Here is a 16,370-nt window from a genome sequence, read left to right on the forward strand (position 1 = left end):
TAATATATCTGCACCAGGGACACTTTGGTGTCAGGGTAACAAACTTGTCCTGGCTTTCCTTCCACATGTATGTGTTGCATATGAGCCATTTGCTGTGTGTGGTTTGCGTGTGAGTGTGTATGTATGTGTGTGTGTACTGCTATGGGTGTTTTTTTGTATATGTGTGTGGCCGTCGCTAGCCATGCAGGGTGTGTGTGTTGTGTTTGGGTGTGTACTAATGGCCTTCCCTCCAGTGTGTGCTAGGTGGGTGTACTTACGGTTGGTGTCTTCGTCGCCGTCACTGGTTGGCTCTGATGTTGTATGGCCAGGAGCAGCATTGGGAAAACTTTCAGTTCCGGTTCCATTGGGGCTGCATAAGTGCCCGTGTTCTTGAAGATGAGTGTCCCCTTTTATATTGTTTGTTTCCGCCAGGCTTTTCGTGGCGGGGCAACTGCGGTGGAAATCCTGGCGGTGTGCGACCTTGTAATATGGTCGGCGGAAACATGCTCCCCACCGGCCTGGAGATGCCTACAGCTGGCCCGGCAGCCCTTCCGCACTGGCAGGACTGGCAATGCCTTGCCTGTGTTCCCGTCGGAACACTGCCAAGGTCATAAAATGGTGGTCTACTCTGCCAGGCCTGCAGCGGTGTAACTGTTGCATCCACTGAGTGGTCCTCGGACCACCAAACTCATAATGAGGGCCCTTGTTTTTATTTTCAGATTTAAAACTTTGTAAATGTTGTCTGTAAGCATATGTATTTTTAATCCTTTGTTTTTTTACTGGAAAAAATACCAATCACAAAAAGTACAGGATGCAAAGATTTCTCATCTCGAGCTGCTAACCGCGCTGGGTCTGACTTGTGGGCGGGACTGCCATGGAAATAGCCTCTGGAATTATGCAAAAATGGAGGGCCAAACTATATAGCAGGCTTGACTACGTTACACAGTATCAAAAAATAAATGATGTGGCATTGTGCGGCACATTCTGTGGCACTATTATTTTCATATTTTGTCATCTTAACTTTACCTTCTCCCTTTTTACAATCCCCCGATAACACTATCCTGGGTGAATCAAGAGACGTCATTTCGTCATGTGCACTTATAAAAGGCTCATAGTGTTATTTTAAGAGCAGTAACATCATTGCCTATTAAACCATACACAAACAATTTGTTGTTATATAATGCACATCCTAAATGGAAATCCTTCAAAATACTCTCAGATTTGACAATCACAATGAGGCAGAGTGCCATAAAGTGTTTTGTAAAGGATCCCACAATGTTGTCAAGTGGTAAGGTGGAAATGAAACCCCTGTTTTTTGGTTAAACATTGTGCAATTCAGCCACTAGATTACTATCTCCTTCTGCCTCCCTTTTACCACAAGGGTAACACTTTGTGTTCAGTTATTTACATTATCTGAGCTAGTATATTGTGATCAAAAACTTCAAGTATCACATATTAACTCAATATGACACAGCCTTTTTTTGCAAAAAGTACACATTTAAGTTTGAGGGGAAACAAGATCGTACTACCTTCAGCCTGAGCTCCAGAACTATGAATCATGGCCCGTTATAAACCCCTGGTGGCAACTCCGTTGACAGTATGCACTATACAAAAGTAATATGTACACATAAAAACAAAAGCATCCTGAACACTCTTAGGGAATGCTAAGGCGCTCATATGGATCACCTTAACATTTTTCACAATAACTGTTTTTTGCAAATTAAAATTGAGGACCTAAATATAGAGCCCATTAGGGTCCTATTTCAGTGTAGGATTTTAATTACAACCGGGTCTGAGACCCAAAGGGACAAGGCCCACATTCTGCTCTGCCTTGAGCAAATGTGCTTTAAAATCTATAAATAAATGTTGCAGCAGGAGCGCGGGGCCTAGAAAATAAAGACCACCATCCACTATCTCTCCCTTCAAGCACGCCTTTGTAAGGACTGAAGCAGCAGCTTGACTGCTGTTTTACTCCGCTATTCTACTGAAGTCCACTATTTGACATCATTTTTTCAAGCGGAAGAAGCCCCTCAAATCCTCCCTAGTAGATGATGGGCTCCCTTGCTCCCTACAATTCAGGGCAGGTATTAACCCCCTCCCCACCACCACCACTTTTAAAGATCACCAGTCGCCACTGTCAGAACACAAGGTAAACAGTGTCTTGAATGCTGTTTACTTTCTGAAGCTTCAACTAGGGCCATGAAATTATGCAGACAGTGTTATAAAAAAAAAAAATCATCAGTGAAATTTTTTCTTATTAAATAAAAACATGAACTAAAAAGCAAAAAGCAAGCACATTTTTATAACAAGTTGTTGCCATGTTTCGTTAGAATGAAAACATGAAAAAATATGTTTAAATAAAACCTTCACTTCTGTGTTTTGCAAATAATCATAAGTTAGAATGTATTAACAATAAGGAATAATGTAAGCCAATAACATAACTCAGATTCAGTGTATGGTCTATATCAGTTAACATATGTGGTCACAACTTCTACTTAAAAAAAAATGAGTTTCTCTCCCTATGCTTTATGCATACATTTATCATTGTGGCATACACTAAGGGAACTATTACATCATGACAAATTATGGTATAAATAATTTAGGTTCCTAGGACTGCTCTGTGTTTAGTGACACATTAGCTCCTTCAGTGGGACACATAATTTTACATATTATGTGAAGAGAAATAAGTAATGTTCTCCTGGCATATCATGTCAACTCCCTAACATAGGTGCCTTCTAAACTAGACATGTCTATGTTGTGCAGTTATACCAACAATTCAGTTATTGTGGAGCCTCAGTGATGTTAATTATTATGATGGCATCAGATTTTATGTCATGTGGCATAACTTCCTGGAAAGATTAAGGCCCTCATTATGATATTGGTGGTAAAAAACGCCTACCACCGTGGCAACGGCCGTCAAAAGATCGTCGCTGCGGCTACCAGCCGTCTTCCATATTATGACCACAGCTGGATTTCCGCCAGAAGAATGGCGGAAATCCAGCTGTCGCCATGCCGGCGGATGGTGGTAAGATGGTGCTGCTGCCAGCAGCGCCACACCAGTTGACCGCTGCCGGACGTATTATGAGCCATAATATGGCCTGGCAGTGTTCTGCTGGCGGACGCTGCTGCCTCCTGTCTCCTGCTGGAGGACCCCCTGAACACAGGTAAGAGGGTGCTCTGACAGGGTAGGAGGGTGGGGTGTGTGTGTGTGGGGGGGGTGTGTGTGAATGTTTGTGCATGTGTGTATGCGGGTGTGTGTTTTGTCTTGAATGTGTGTGCATGTATGGAGGCGTGAGTGCTTGTATGTTGTGTTGTGTTAATGCGTGTCTGCGTGTATGTATGAAAGTGTGTGCAGATGTGTGTGTGTATGGATGTTTGCATGCGTGGATGCATGTGGGAATCGGTGTGTGTATGCGTGTGTGTGAAGGGGGTGTGAATGTAGGGGGGGTTTGGAGAGGAAGGGGGTGGGGGAGAATCTGGGGAGGGGGTTGGGGGATACCTCTATCAGTGACAGGGAAGGGATTCCCTGTCACTGATAGTGCCTACCGCCATAGTTTTTGTGGCGGTATGGAAGCCACAGAAACCATGGCGTTAGGTGGGGTCATTATCCCGCAGGGGGTACAGTGACAGCTGCCAAGCTGGAGATTGATATCTCCAGCCCGGTGGCTGTTACTGCTGTGGTGGTCGGTGTGGTACATTGGCGAAGCCAAACCGCCAATGTCATAATATGGTGGAAAGTACCGCCAGCCTGTTGGCAGTACTTTCCACCATATTACCGGCGACCACCAGGGTCATAATGAGGGCCCAAGAGTCAAAGGACGTAAGATGTAACATCCTGTGATGTCATCAAAGACAAAGGGTGGGTGATCTCACTTTCACCATCCCTGGCACTTTGGTGATTCAACATGCATGAGAGGGAGCAGATTTTGCAGGATCCTAAAGGAAGAGGGTGTGCAGGAGCATAGAGGAGCACTGCAGCAAACTTGATGGAGGGACTATTATAGGAGCTATGGGAGATGGAAATGCTGCAGAAGCCTGAAAAGAGTGAGTCCTAGTTTTAGGGCAACCTGAAGAGAGTTTTGAAAAGGATGGGAGAGTGTGTGAGCCACTGAGAGAGCCTAAGAGCAAGTGCTATAGCAGTACGAAATGAGAAATTGTTTCAAGCATCCAAAGGGTAGACAATGTTACAAGACTTTTGTAGGTCAAATGCTTCGTGATCAAGAACATAGTGTCTGCTGTAAAGTCCCGAGTGAATGCAGGACTTCAGAAGTCCACAAGGATGGAGTATTTCAGGAGCCTCAAGGAGCAGAGTGTGGTGGTGTCTGAATGGTGTACAGCTGTTCTGACATACAGTATTTCTAGGGCAACTGGAAGTATGTGACTTTGCTGCTGTGGCTTTTCCTGCATAATTATGGATTTGCCACATATTCCTTCATCTGCTCCGAAATATAGATTTTAACAAAAAAAGTTTGTTTCTAGCTCATACAGAGCAAAGGTTACTAAAAATGTGGTTACACGTGTTGCGCAATGTGGAAGACCCTTCCCAAACGTTGACTGGTGATCTTTCTGTTGCTTCTTACTATATTTGGTTCTTTAACTGGTACCAGTGAGGTGATACCTTTGACCAGACAGACGGAGCATGTGTACCAGAAAATGTTTCGCTTTACGTCACATAATTTGCCTTTTATTTCTGCGTAATTTAGTCAACTCTGCAGAATAATTTGATCGTCTATTCCTGCATAGTTCCTGTGACCTTGAGAATTAAAAGTTATTTTGCGTGAAAGTACCACACGTGGTTGGAAGGCAGCCTCTCTCCTCATCAGAATGGGCATGTCCAGGCTGGTACCATTGTCTGGAATGAAAAAGCACTCCAGGGCATAGGTTTTGCACATAAAGAGGTGCGCAGCCTGTCCTTTTGTTTTATCTAGCCCTTCTCTCAGTGTCATAAAATTCACATTGTAAAACTGAGTCGGAGCGGTAATGCCAGTAGCCTCCAGCAGTGAACTACGGCAGTAAAAGCTGCTTGGCAAGCTTCAATCGTCCGAGCTATTTCATTTCTTTTCTGTCTTTGCAGCGTATTGTTATTCAGACTTCTCTCTCTCATTGTATAGCCCATTTATGTTCCATTTCTCTTATTTACTAAAATGTGCAGCAGGTGCAGTGACACTGGGGTAGAGGGTGTGAGGGCTCCGCTCCAATGCATCCAATTATGCCTATTTTTTTAATACCCACCGGAGCTCCGGTACCCACGTTTTACCCTTTCTCCCCTGCTTACACGGGTCCGGGCCACCACTGCCATGGTACTGCCCTTATGACGTCACTCGTCAGAGCCAGGTAAGACGACGAGGACGCTCCAGTACAAAATGCGGGTGGGCAGGGAAATGCCATTGCGTCAGTACACGTCAGCAGCCCACGCCAATCTGAGCTGGCCCTGTGGGGTCTGGCGCAGCAGCAGGGTGGGACGTCTAAATGTAGGGAGGCGAAAATTAGCGGTAGAAGACTTATCGCCACTGCCAGATCTAGTAATGTCAATAAAGCAGTATTGTGTGTATTGTAAGGTAACCTTGTGGAGTCCAAGCAGGGTCTGCGCCAGCTACAGTGTAAAACTTTTGGACAGGTGACAAACAAGCTGTCAGGAGACTCAGGTCACCTTCAGCCGTCTTTGCGAGCCGTAGGTATGAGGATGTTTCAGTCACAGGCGCAGCTCATGTTTCAGGGTCGCGCCTCTGTGACCAAGCGGCTAGAGACCACATCCCAATATAGCTCACCGGCGACGTGCTATATTAGTAAGCAGCGCAGCTGTGTGTGTTGTCGTCTGTACACCAGCGTGCGTTGATGCGGGGCTGGACCTGGGAGGATCCGCCACGGGCAGGGCTGGGCCAGACTGACACACTCTTTCCAGTCTGACGGCTCCGAGCTCGGACTGAGAGAGAACGAGCAGCACTCACCACGGGATGCCGGGCCTGGCAGGCTAACTTGTGAATCAGCAACATCCGCCTGAACTGGCCTCCGGAGAACAAGTAACGCCCAGTAGACGCACCGGCAGCCGCACACTTGGGCTGAAGAGAAACGCCATATCAGCGGCTGCTGAGCCTTCAGCCTTGAAGACGCCACTGCTGAGGAGCAGTCCGACCCCCCGGATATACATTTGCGAGTGCCTTCTAACTGCCCCCCCACCGTCATTTCTTCTTGGATTACAGCATGTTCAGGCTGTGGTGGGGGTGTTCCTCTGCTTCATCTAGGAGCCACCTCAGTCGGATCCATCACCTGTTTCAGGGGCAGAAGCATTTCTGAGTAGCCTGGCTCCAGAGGCCAACGCAAGTCACATGGGTACTCGTTTACCGTTTGTTTCTTTCAAACAAAAACACAGCCCTTTTATCTCATTTTTTTTAATTACCGACTTCCTTGTCCTCTTGCTCAAACATGCCATAATGCGCTAATGGCTGCATTCTACCAGCGCCATGATATCAAATCAACGTGATCCAGACTTGAGAGAGCCCTGGTACTGAAAAAAGGATTGTGATTTGGCCTTGAAAGGATACAACAGACTGCAGTCCTCTGAGATATGAACACTGTCTGATCTGCAGTGTGACCAAATACAGGAGGGAGCCATAAACCTGTAAATTGGCCCAGATGTGTTTGGTCCCCAATAGGAAAGATGTGGTTAAAATGGCTCTTAATGCTCGTGAGTCCACTGCAGGTACTATTGAGCCCAAAGTGGGTGCCTCCGGGGGGGTGGAGGAAGCCCCAAGGGTGCACATCTGTGCAGCTGTCTTCGTCTGGTTAGCCACGGGTACCACCATCGCTAGTCTGAACAAGTGGATATTCCACATGTACAATTTTCAGTTCCCGCTGCTGCTATCTGCCCTGCACATGCTCACTGCCATCGTGGTGGCAGTACCTCTCCTTAGGTGTGGTTGGGTGAAGCTAAAAGTTGGAGAAGAGGGGGCTCTCTCTGCCAGTGCCAGACTCAAAGTATTCCTTTTGAGTGTGTCCTTCTGTGCCAGCATTGCCTTTGGCAACTTAGGCCTCATCCACGTGCAGCTGTCCTTCGCGCAGATCACCTATGCTACCACGCCTCTCTTCACCATGGCACTGTCGAGGGTGCTGTTGGGCACCCAGCACCACCTGCTCAAATATGCTGCCATGATGCCCATATGCTTGGGAGCCTCCTTAAGCATCATTGGAGAGGTACAGTTCCACCTCGCAGGCTGCTTCTTCCTGTTCGTCTCAACATTTCTTCGAGGATTAAGAGCTATTCAGCAAAGTAAGTGCAGTTAGCGTATATAACCCTCACTGTTTCCCCTTCCATTGCCATAGGCAGGGAAATCCAGCTGACCATCTATAGGCAAGGTGGATACTACTTAAGTCACCGCCTGGGACTGAACCACTAGTAGTAACCCAGCCTCAAAGAACCACCATGTCTATGAATAGAGTATTTGTGTATATTCAACCCATAATATCTTTCACTAAACATCCTTCCTAATTTCAATGTTGCATCAAGACCAGGGATATTGGTAGCCAGTCCAGGAGATTTTGGTAACTGTAGCTGACCAGGGAGATTTCTATCAGTGCAGCTAACACGGGTGACTTCTGGAGTGTAGACAATCTGAGAGGCCTCTCTGAGTATGGCCAATCAGAGCGAACACAGTCAGTGGTAATCTGTAACCAGCGTCTTGGTAAATCGTGGAAGTTGGAGTGGATACACAAATTAGACTTTATTTTATTATTATCTATTCAAAGTTAAACATATGCATAAACAACATATTCTTATTAGAAACAAAAGTTCTTTCATGCGTGGTTCACAGACACAAGAGCTCGCAGGGCCGCATGGTTGTATGGGCCCTCAAAGTTCCTTATAAAAGTGGTTTACTTCGTTAGTGCGTTTATTTATGAGACATATCATATTGTTTTTCGTCTTACATTTTAACTTGTCTTTAACTAAAAAATAATTTCCTAGCTTCGAGGTTCTATAAAGTAACAACACATTTATGGAAGAAATGACATATTCACTATTGTAAATAATAACGTTCTGCGAATTACTGAGGAGTTTTGTGACCATAAACTGGCAGATGGCCACCAATGATGGCGCTCATGGTAGTACCTAAATGAACGTTTCTCCTGCTTAAACCACTTTTGCATTATTTACACATTGCAGGAAGTTCCTGAATCAGAACTCTTCCCTGAAATAAGAATATCAGGTCACTAGCTGCCTGCAGAGATTTGTTTCAGGTTAACAGTGATATCAAAAGCATCCTCCTCGACTATATTCTACCTTACATGAAAATCTGACTTTGACCCAATACTTCTCTTCTTTCTTTCTTTCTTTCTTTCTTTCTTTCTTTCTTTCTTTCTTTCTTTCTTTCTTTCTTTCTTTCTTAGACACCCCTCCTTACCTCCATCTTCCTCAAGTCCTCTCTCTCTGAGTATAGCCTACGCTAAATTGCATGTCTGACTCCCTTAATTTTATTTATTGTACTTTTGTAAATCATCTACACCTCATTTTATGGACCCCACCCTCCCCCTTTGAAAGTATATCCCTGCAATCACATACTACCTAAATTCCTCTAGTTTATCTATTTATCCCAACAACCATTTGCATGATTTCACTTAGCCACCACAAATGGCCCCACCTAGCTCCTATTAATCTGATTACAAAAAACTGCAGAAAATGCATGGGGTGATTTCTTTGAGAGCTCAAGACTAATACCAACAACCAAACTAATCAATGACCACTAAATTAACCACCAGCTATTACTCATCATAAAGTGTTTCAACACTTCATCAGGGTAGTAAGTGATATATAAATCCAGTTACAATATAATACAATATAACAATAGTTCCATATCAGAACCTTAAAACACGGGAAAAGCTTTGCTCACTGAGAGAGCAGGAACACTGGAAAAAGTCACTAGAGTTTGTTTTTACTTGCTAAAAGAAGCACGCTGCATAAATCAGCTGATAGGTAAACAAAATAATGGCGGTAAACAAGAGACCGCCGAAAGAGTGTGCCACACCCTGGGCCTTAAGATCAGGGGACTTGCAAATATAAAAATGCTTATTATTTCCGAGTAGCAATTGTACTATTACAGGGATCATTAAATTTACGATATGGTTGTCACCCACATTTTGTTCTGGGTCAAAGGTAAAGGGCACTGAAGCTCAAAAACATTAAGAACATTTGCCAAGAGAAAATGTGAATTTCCATATAAGTGTGAGGGAATCTTTGTGTGATGTCTCCAACTTCCGTTCTAGCTATTTTTAGAACCACACAAGACCGGTTTCTTACCCCTCTCCTCCAAAATCAAGCCTGCACATCAACCAGCCCTAAGAAGGGCATTTTTTAAATATAAAACATTGGCAGCCATTACACCCCGCCATTCTCCCTGTTGATCAGACGTCGACCAAAACACCAAAATAATCCGAAGCTAGAAAGTGACAGATATGCTATGTCCCCCTTTGTAATTGGAAATATATATTACACATAGCAGATGTGATGTTCTGAGGTATTAGCAACACCACTTATATTACAGGACAGTTGTGATGAGACGTTCGTGAGGCAAAAACCTGGGATTTCACTTACCTATTTCCGGCCACTGTAGAGATATTGTGCATTATGCAGAGCAGACACAGATGTGCTCTAATTTCATGTAGTAGACAGATTTGGTGTTCATTTGTTATTTCAAATCGCCACTGTCTTATTTCAGGGCAGTTGTCATGTCTTTTACTTACTGCAGAACAGCTGCCAAATAACACATTGCAGGACTTCTGCTGCAAAACATATTGTGCTGTAATTACATATTGTAGATTGCTGTGATATTCTCTTGTTACTTCTGAATGTCATTGTCTTATTTCAGGGCAGTTTCATGTTTCTTACCTATTGCAGCACAGATGCCATACCATTTGCACAATACAGGACAGATGTTTCTGTTGTTATTTCTGGGTGACATTGTCTTATTTCAGGGCAGTTGTGATGTATTTTACTTACAACAGGACAACTGCAATACCAGTTACATATTGCAGGTCAGCTGTGTTGTATTCTGCCTACTGCACTGAAGCTGTGATCTAAATGTTCTAATTGCAAGAGGACCACAGAGATCTCATTTTCTTATTGCCTTGAATTTTTTAACCGTCTTTTTATTGGTATTTTTAATAACCACATAAATAATTTATATATGAACGTGATTTAATAATAGTACAACATTCGCTTAGTAGGGCTCATGCAAATTTCAGTAAATCAGCTATCACATATGTTACTAGCTATGTAGGCCTTGATCAAGAAAGCAGGATCGTCCGATAACCTTAGCGGCTGCACATGTCTAAAAGGGATTAGGCGAATACTGCAATTGTAAGCGGTAATTATTAAAACCAACTAACATAACCAGGGTTGGAGACCAGGCGCAAATAATGAGAGCTTTATGGGAATTAGTTCATTAGGATGGCATCAATCACAGGGGTCCGAAGGGCTGAGAAGCATCATCTGACAGGAGCTTGAATTGACATGCAGAGGAGGGGAGGAGTAAAAGCAGATAATGTGCCGTGAGAAATGGGGCTAAGATATCAGAGGAGTCATCAATAATTACACAATCCTTGAAATTAGTAGATAGACCAGAGGAAATAATTTCATCCGTACCAAGGACTGGGAAACGTGAAAATGTCTATGGTGGTAGTGTGGCATCTTTGGGTTCTTCTTTCAGACCCGACAACAACTCATCCCAATCTCTGGAGATGTGGTGTTTCCACAGGCCTCTACTCTCTTTTCTATGTCTATCCTGGCTTTCAGCCTCAGTCGCCTTTATGGTGGATTGACGCCACGCCCCAGAACATGGGAGGAGCAGCACCACTCCACTTCAGAGTGTCTGCCCACTTGGCTATCAACAAGGCAAGATCTGATAACTGAGCTGTTACCATAATCCTTTTGGGTGTCCTATATAATCAAAAAGCCCAGACCTCCCAAGAGAAGCCAAGTAATGTCTGTAAGTTGCCCCATTACTTCGGACCCGTATGCCATCAAAGACGGACAGTACCATAGCTGAGGCAGCAGTGCAGCAGGCACAGGAGGCGCTGGGAACATTTTGTAAATTTTTCAAGGGGATAAACAACCCCTGTGTAAACTGTTAAATTTTATCAATTTAAGTTTAGCATTATGTGAAAAACTGTGTGGAAATGCCATTGTCTTAGCCCGCTCCATATCATGACTTCAAAGCATCCCTTAGAACAACAATGATGTATATATGCAGCACTGAAGGGTTTTGCACTATTAGCTACTGCGTTTCCTGCCATTACACATCACAAGTAAGTTCTGGGCGAAGGAATGAGCTTCTGGTTCCTTATCAGTAATGGACCACTTGGTCCGCAGAATATGGATCAGGAGTCCATGGGTCAGGAATGCATTACACTAACTCGACATTTTCCTGATACATCTGGTAATAGTTTTCAATACCTATTAGTCATTGCTGTGTCACTAATGGTTGCACATATTCACTTTACAAAACGATTTACATCAGTCCACATAACCATGTGGTGGTCATCACCTTTTCCCTGTTGGCTTCCTTGAGTTGAATTTCATTGCCATTCCTGGTTGTCTTCAGGCAATCTGGTATCCTTTTGTACCATGGTCATATAGATGTCCTCAGCCAACAACCACTCATTCGCATCATTTGCCCACATTTCTAGGGAGGGTCCCTGTGGTTGCATCCATTGCATCATTACCCTTCTTGCTAACAGCAACAGCAATGCTACAAATATATGATGATTTTTCCACTTCCCAAGTTTACAATGTAAGACTATGCTACAGTGCGGTAATGACTGTGCTACTGCACTTCGAGATGCCCTTGTCAAGATTGTCACCACCTGGTTGCATTAAGACGATATTTTTATTGGAATTTGTTGACTTCACCATCCACTTTTGTCGAGATCTAGTGTTCAATCACCTGCCATCTTCTAAGACTCAGTCAGTCAGAGTGATATTCAAAACTCTCCTCTCAGGAAGTATTACAGGCAGGTTCTGCTGTTGTTTCCTTATATGAAGCTCGATATCTTAACTAGTATTATGTATGGAAAATATAGTCAGAATATTGTAGAGAGATGGCATCCTTTCATTAAAGATTAGTGCTATAATATGTGCAAATACTTTCATAAACAAGGGTTCATTCAGGTAAGTTTGGTATCGAACAGTTATATGCAGGAAAACCAGAAATTCCAAAAGCTGCATTCCCCATTCTAATAGACTCGATTTCTGCGAAGCATAAATGTAAACATTCCTTGCGAAATGGACATCAATCTGAGACCAGAAGATCAGGGTTGCTTCATCTTTCAACCTTTTTTTTGGATTGGTGAAAATAGCGCTTTTAAGAAAAAGCCTAATCATTTATAGTGACTATGCGAATTGTGTCCATAAATACGTTTTAGGGCCTTTATTTTAACTCAGAGCTGTTATCTGACTAACCGAGAGGCGCTGAACGTTTTTGCTCGGGCATTCATGGGTCATGAGCAGAAATTCCAATCTGTGAACTTGGTTTTGGATTTTATGCCTGGGGCCATGGAGTGGGGAGGTGGGTATAGTGCTCCCCTGGTGGGACCAGGATGTAGTATGGATGAGCTGAAAATACTATTAAAGGATTAAAAAAGTTATTAGTCGTGGGAAGACCCTGAACTGTTGTCTGTGCACTCAGATTCACATTTCTAGACACTTTTCACACTTATTATGCTTCCTAGAACTCTCCAATAACTGTGATTTGCAGTGTGCAGAATCTTCAAAAATAAATTTAGGGGGCCTAGGCACTGAATACATGGCATGAACAAAGTTCATGCCCTGTACATAATACATGTAGGATCTGAATGAAGCTCATGCTCCGTTACCCAGTACCTGCGGAGCATGGATGAATGCCATGCCTCATAAGTACTATTGGCCAGAGTACCTATGAGCACTTGTATGCACATCTTTGTTCATCCCCTCACTCCTAGAAATAAAAAAAAAAGTGTTTTTTTAACCACATTTCATGTTTCGCAGACCTAAACATTGCTTTTAAATGTAGGTGGGAATGGGTTCTTGGCACAGACCATGGGCCAAGATCAAGATCAGTGAACAGTTCCACAGTGTATGGCCTCAGACCATGTACTGCTGGGTACATAAAATTACCACAGTCCTTGTCCAATGGTACTAACTTAAAGGGCATTTGACATGGGTAATAGCCGTAGCTCATGCGACGTGGGCACCGTGGACAGTAAACAAAGGATATCATTCAATCCCCCCCACCAAAAAATGCAGCCTAATGCTAAAAACAAACTATTTTAAAATGATATTGTTTCAGTAGATCACATAGAAACCTGTGGTATTAAAAACGCAACACATTGGGTGAAAAAATGCTAATAAAAGGATGTTACGGTTATGAACCAAAAACTAAATAAAATGTTCTGATATTTGCAAGTTATGAAGCTCTACAGCGATTACAATATAATACACTACAATTATCTATACATCCTTAACTCCCTGCCCAATACACTGCTAGTGACCTCACGCATGACATTACGATTGGCTTACTTAATGATGTCATGAACAACACTGATGATGTAGTTCATATTTTGTGTGCCAAATATCAGTGTATGTATCGTGCAAAGGTGTAACTGAAGGTCATGTAACATAAAGGTCTTGATCCTATTGCCAGGTGTGCGCGATTCCATTGAATGCAGTGCACAAAGAACCTGGCCAAAGACTATACCCTAAGTGTCCTTCACACAGGTACTCTCTCTTCCCCAGAAACATGGAAGGCTTGGTGGCAGATCATGCCATATTTACTCTCCGTGACTTTTCAAGGAGTACTAAGCTGAACTGGACCATATCTAAAGGCCACGTGCTGAACGCCCTGCCTCAAACTGTGCTGTTTTTCCCTGTATGCAGCTTGAACAGTGTAAGGCCGAAGGGTTGGATGTCTTTAGAGATGCCAATTCAATGATGTTTACACTTTGGCCTGTAACCATAATGACCCTTCAACTGAAGTGTTTTCAGCAAGTTTGTGGGGTTGTTTTGTAACATAGGTTCACGTGTGATCATTGATTAAGAACCAGAATGTCTCTTTAGCAAAGTTTCACAGTGGATATATTATTCACACTCCTATAACTTGTTTTACATTCCGTGACCTGACATTTGCATTTGTCACCTAATGTTGTTCAGCCCAACCTTTGTTTCATTCGTCAATTCTCTGCCCTTTTACATTTATGCACGGTAGGACTAAAAACCCACTGATTTGTCTAATTACTCTGAAACTTATATTTATGTTTCAGTCGTTTTGTTGCTGTTCATGATTGCTTTTTATATCATTTGGTTGCACTTTATTGTATTTTTTTCTTTATACCCAGCATTTACCCCTAGCTCTTTTAACTCTAAAGCATCAGTTACCTATAGCTTGTTGGGCTTCGTGCTTTAGTTTTCCATCCTGAGGTACAAAGGTAGGAAACAGGGATGCAGATAGTTACCTGTACAAGAATGGAAGGAAACTCCATTGTCACCAGGTAATGTGCAAAGCAGAAATGTTTTAGATGTTTTTAGAATGTTAGGATTGAGTATAAATATCTGAATGTATGTAGAGAATTCCAAATTGTTGCCGTAGTGTATGAAGAAACTATCATAAAACTTTCTTGGTCGGTATCGTATAGGTTTTTAGCCTTTGTGATGACTGCAAAAATTTCAAGCTAACAGCACCTAACATGAAGGAAGGGTACAGGCATGCGGGAGGGATTATGCTTCTTTCTTTACTACAATATGTAGAAGCCAGTAGAACAACACATATAATTCAAGTTGAGTGGAAAACCCGGATCCTTATCCTTGTGATCTTGGGCACCTGGAGTAAGGCATAAGCAACATAATGTAACCGTAGTGCTGAATGCTGTATCTGAACTCTAGAGTGCCGAAAATCAGTTCTATCTATGAGTGTGAAGTACAATGCAAACAGCCCTGAGATTATACCTTTGGTATGACATCAAGTATAGGTTCCTAGGATGTTGAGAGACTGGATCTCCCATAGAGACCCAAGAAAAAGACTCTCAGCTAAATGGTGGAAGATCTTGTGTTTGACAGGCCCAATGCATAATGAATTTATGCAATGCAGAGGATACGAGATGTGACATTAAAACATTTCTTGTGTACCCATAAAACGGGCAGAAAGGATCTTTCTCTGGGTACATAGCGCAAAAAGCACAACACAGCTGGAATCTTGCTGTGAGTGGGTGTGGGATGGTTAGCGCATGATCATATTTGAAAACCAAGGGCCACGTTATGGATACAGCACAGTGTCCCACTCTGTGCTGCGGTGCATACCTAAAATTTGTGCACCAGGCACAGACTGAGACACTGAACCGTATGAGCGCAAATGTGCTTTTTCTAATGCAAGCAAGAACTTGTGCCTGTGCTGGGGACAGCACATTTGTGAAAGGAGAATAGATTGTCAAAGCGGCTGGCTCACCTTTCACTGAAAGTGGCAACCCGACCTTGGCTTCAAAGCGTCCGAGAGACCCCGCCGCAGGCAGGTACAGTGAATGACTGCACCTTCCTATAGGGGGGTGACTGAAGTGTCCCTAGGACACCGGTTTCCCCCTTTCCAAAGGGCACAGTAAGCTGTGCACTGACTGTGTCCCCCCTTTATGTGGGGCAGTCACTATGCCTCCTGATTGCCGCTTTGTCTTGGTGCCTGCATAAGTGATATTGGGGGTTATTACAACTTTGGAGGAGGTGTTAATCCGTCCCAAAAGTGACGGTAAAGTGACGGATATACCACCAGCCGTATTACGAGTCCATTATATCCTATGGAACTCGTAGTACGGCTGGTGGTATATCCGTCACATTTGGGACGGATTAACACCTCCTCCAAAGTTGTAATAACCCCCATTGTGTGTGGGCCACAGATTCTCTCATTAACATGGCACCACACCCCATACAAATGAGGTAATGTCCCCTTGAGATTCATGCCGGTTCACGTTTAGCACCTGTGAGATCAGTGTTACAGAAGGGGTTGCCCCAGCGTCCCCAGCCCCTTCTATAATGCTAAACTGTCCCAGAAGAGGAATGCACGGGACACATTGAAGCCGCGCTCTTGGGGCACTTCCTATCATATGGCCACAGAGTGGGTCTGAAGAAAACAGAAGAGGAGGCCTGCCCATTAGTGTTGACCAAAAGACATTTTTCAAAGTACAGACGTTATCAGAACTTCTGCCGTGTAGAAAATCGTTGTGGGCCATGACAGCCAAAATGCTTTAGTAGACTATACTCCTGAACCTGGCTATTGACAGCACAAAATCACATGAAGTCTGAGTCGGATTTAGATGTTTTGGGCAGAAGTGCCTCAAGTTTTAAAATCAACCTTAACATTACAACAAAAAAATTCTTAAAACGTCTA

At 43.4% G+C, this 16,370-nt stretch overlaps 1 protein-coding gene across 1 annotated transcript in view; it reads left to right on the top strand.

Annotated features, from left to right (window-relative positions):
* The first annotated feature begins 5,698 nt into the window (after positions 1 to 5,698).
* SLC35E4 (solute carrier family 35 member E4) overlaps positions 5,699 to 16,370 on the top strand; it is a 99,373-nt gene continuing 88,701 nt past the window's right edge. The window contains exon 1 of the mRNA XM_069214460.1: positions 5,699 to 7,246. Within this exon, the coding sequence (XP_069070561.1) occupies positions 6,613 to 7,246 (634 nt within the window). The 5' untranslated portion in view covers positions 5,699 to 6,612. The remainder of the gene's footprint in view (positions 7,247 to 16,370) is intronic.

Source organism: Pleurodeles waltl, chromosome 11 (genome assembly GCF_031143425.1).
Source record: "Pleurodeles waltl isolate 20211129_DDA chromosome 11, aPleWal1.hap1.20221129, whole genome shotgun sequence".
Lineage (NCBI taxonomy): Eukaryota > Metazoa > Chordata > Amphibia > Caudata > Salamandridae > Pleurodeles > Pleurodeles waltl.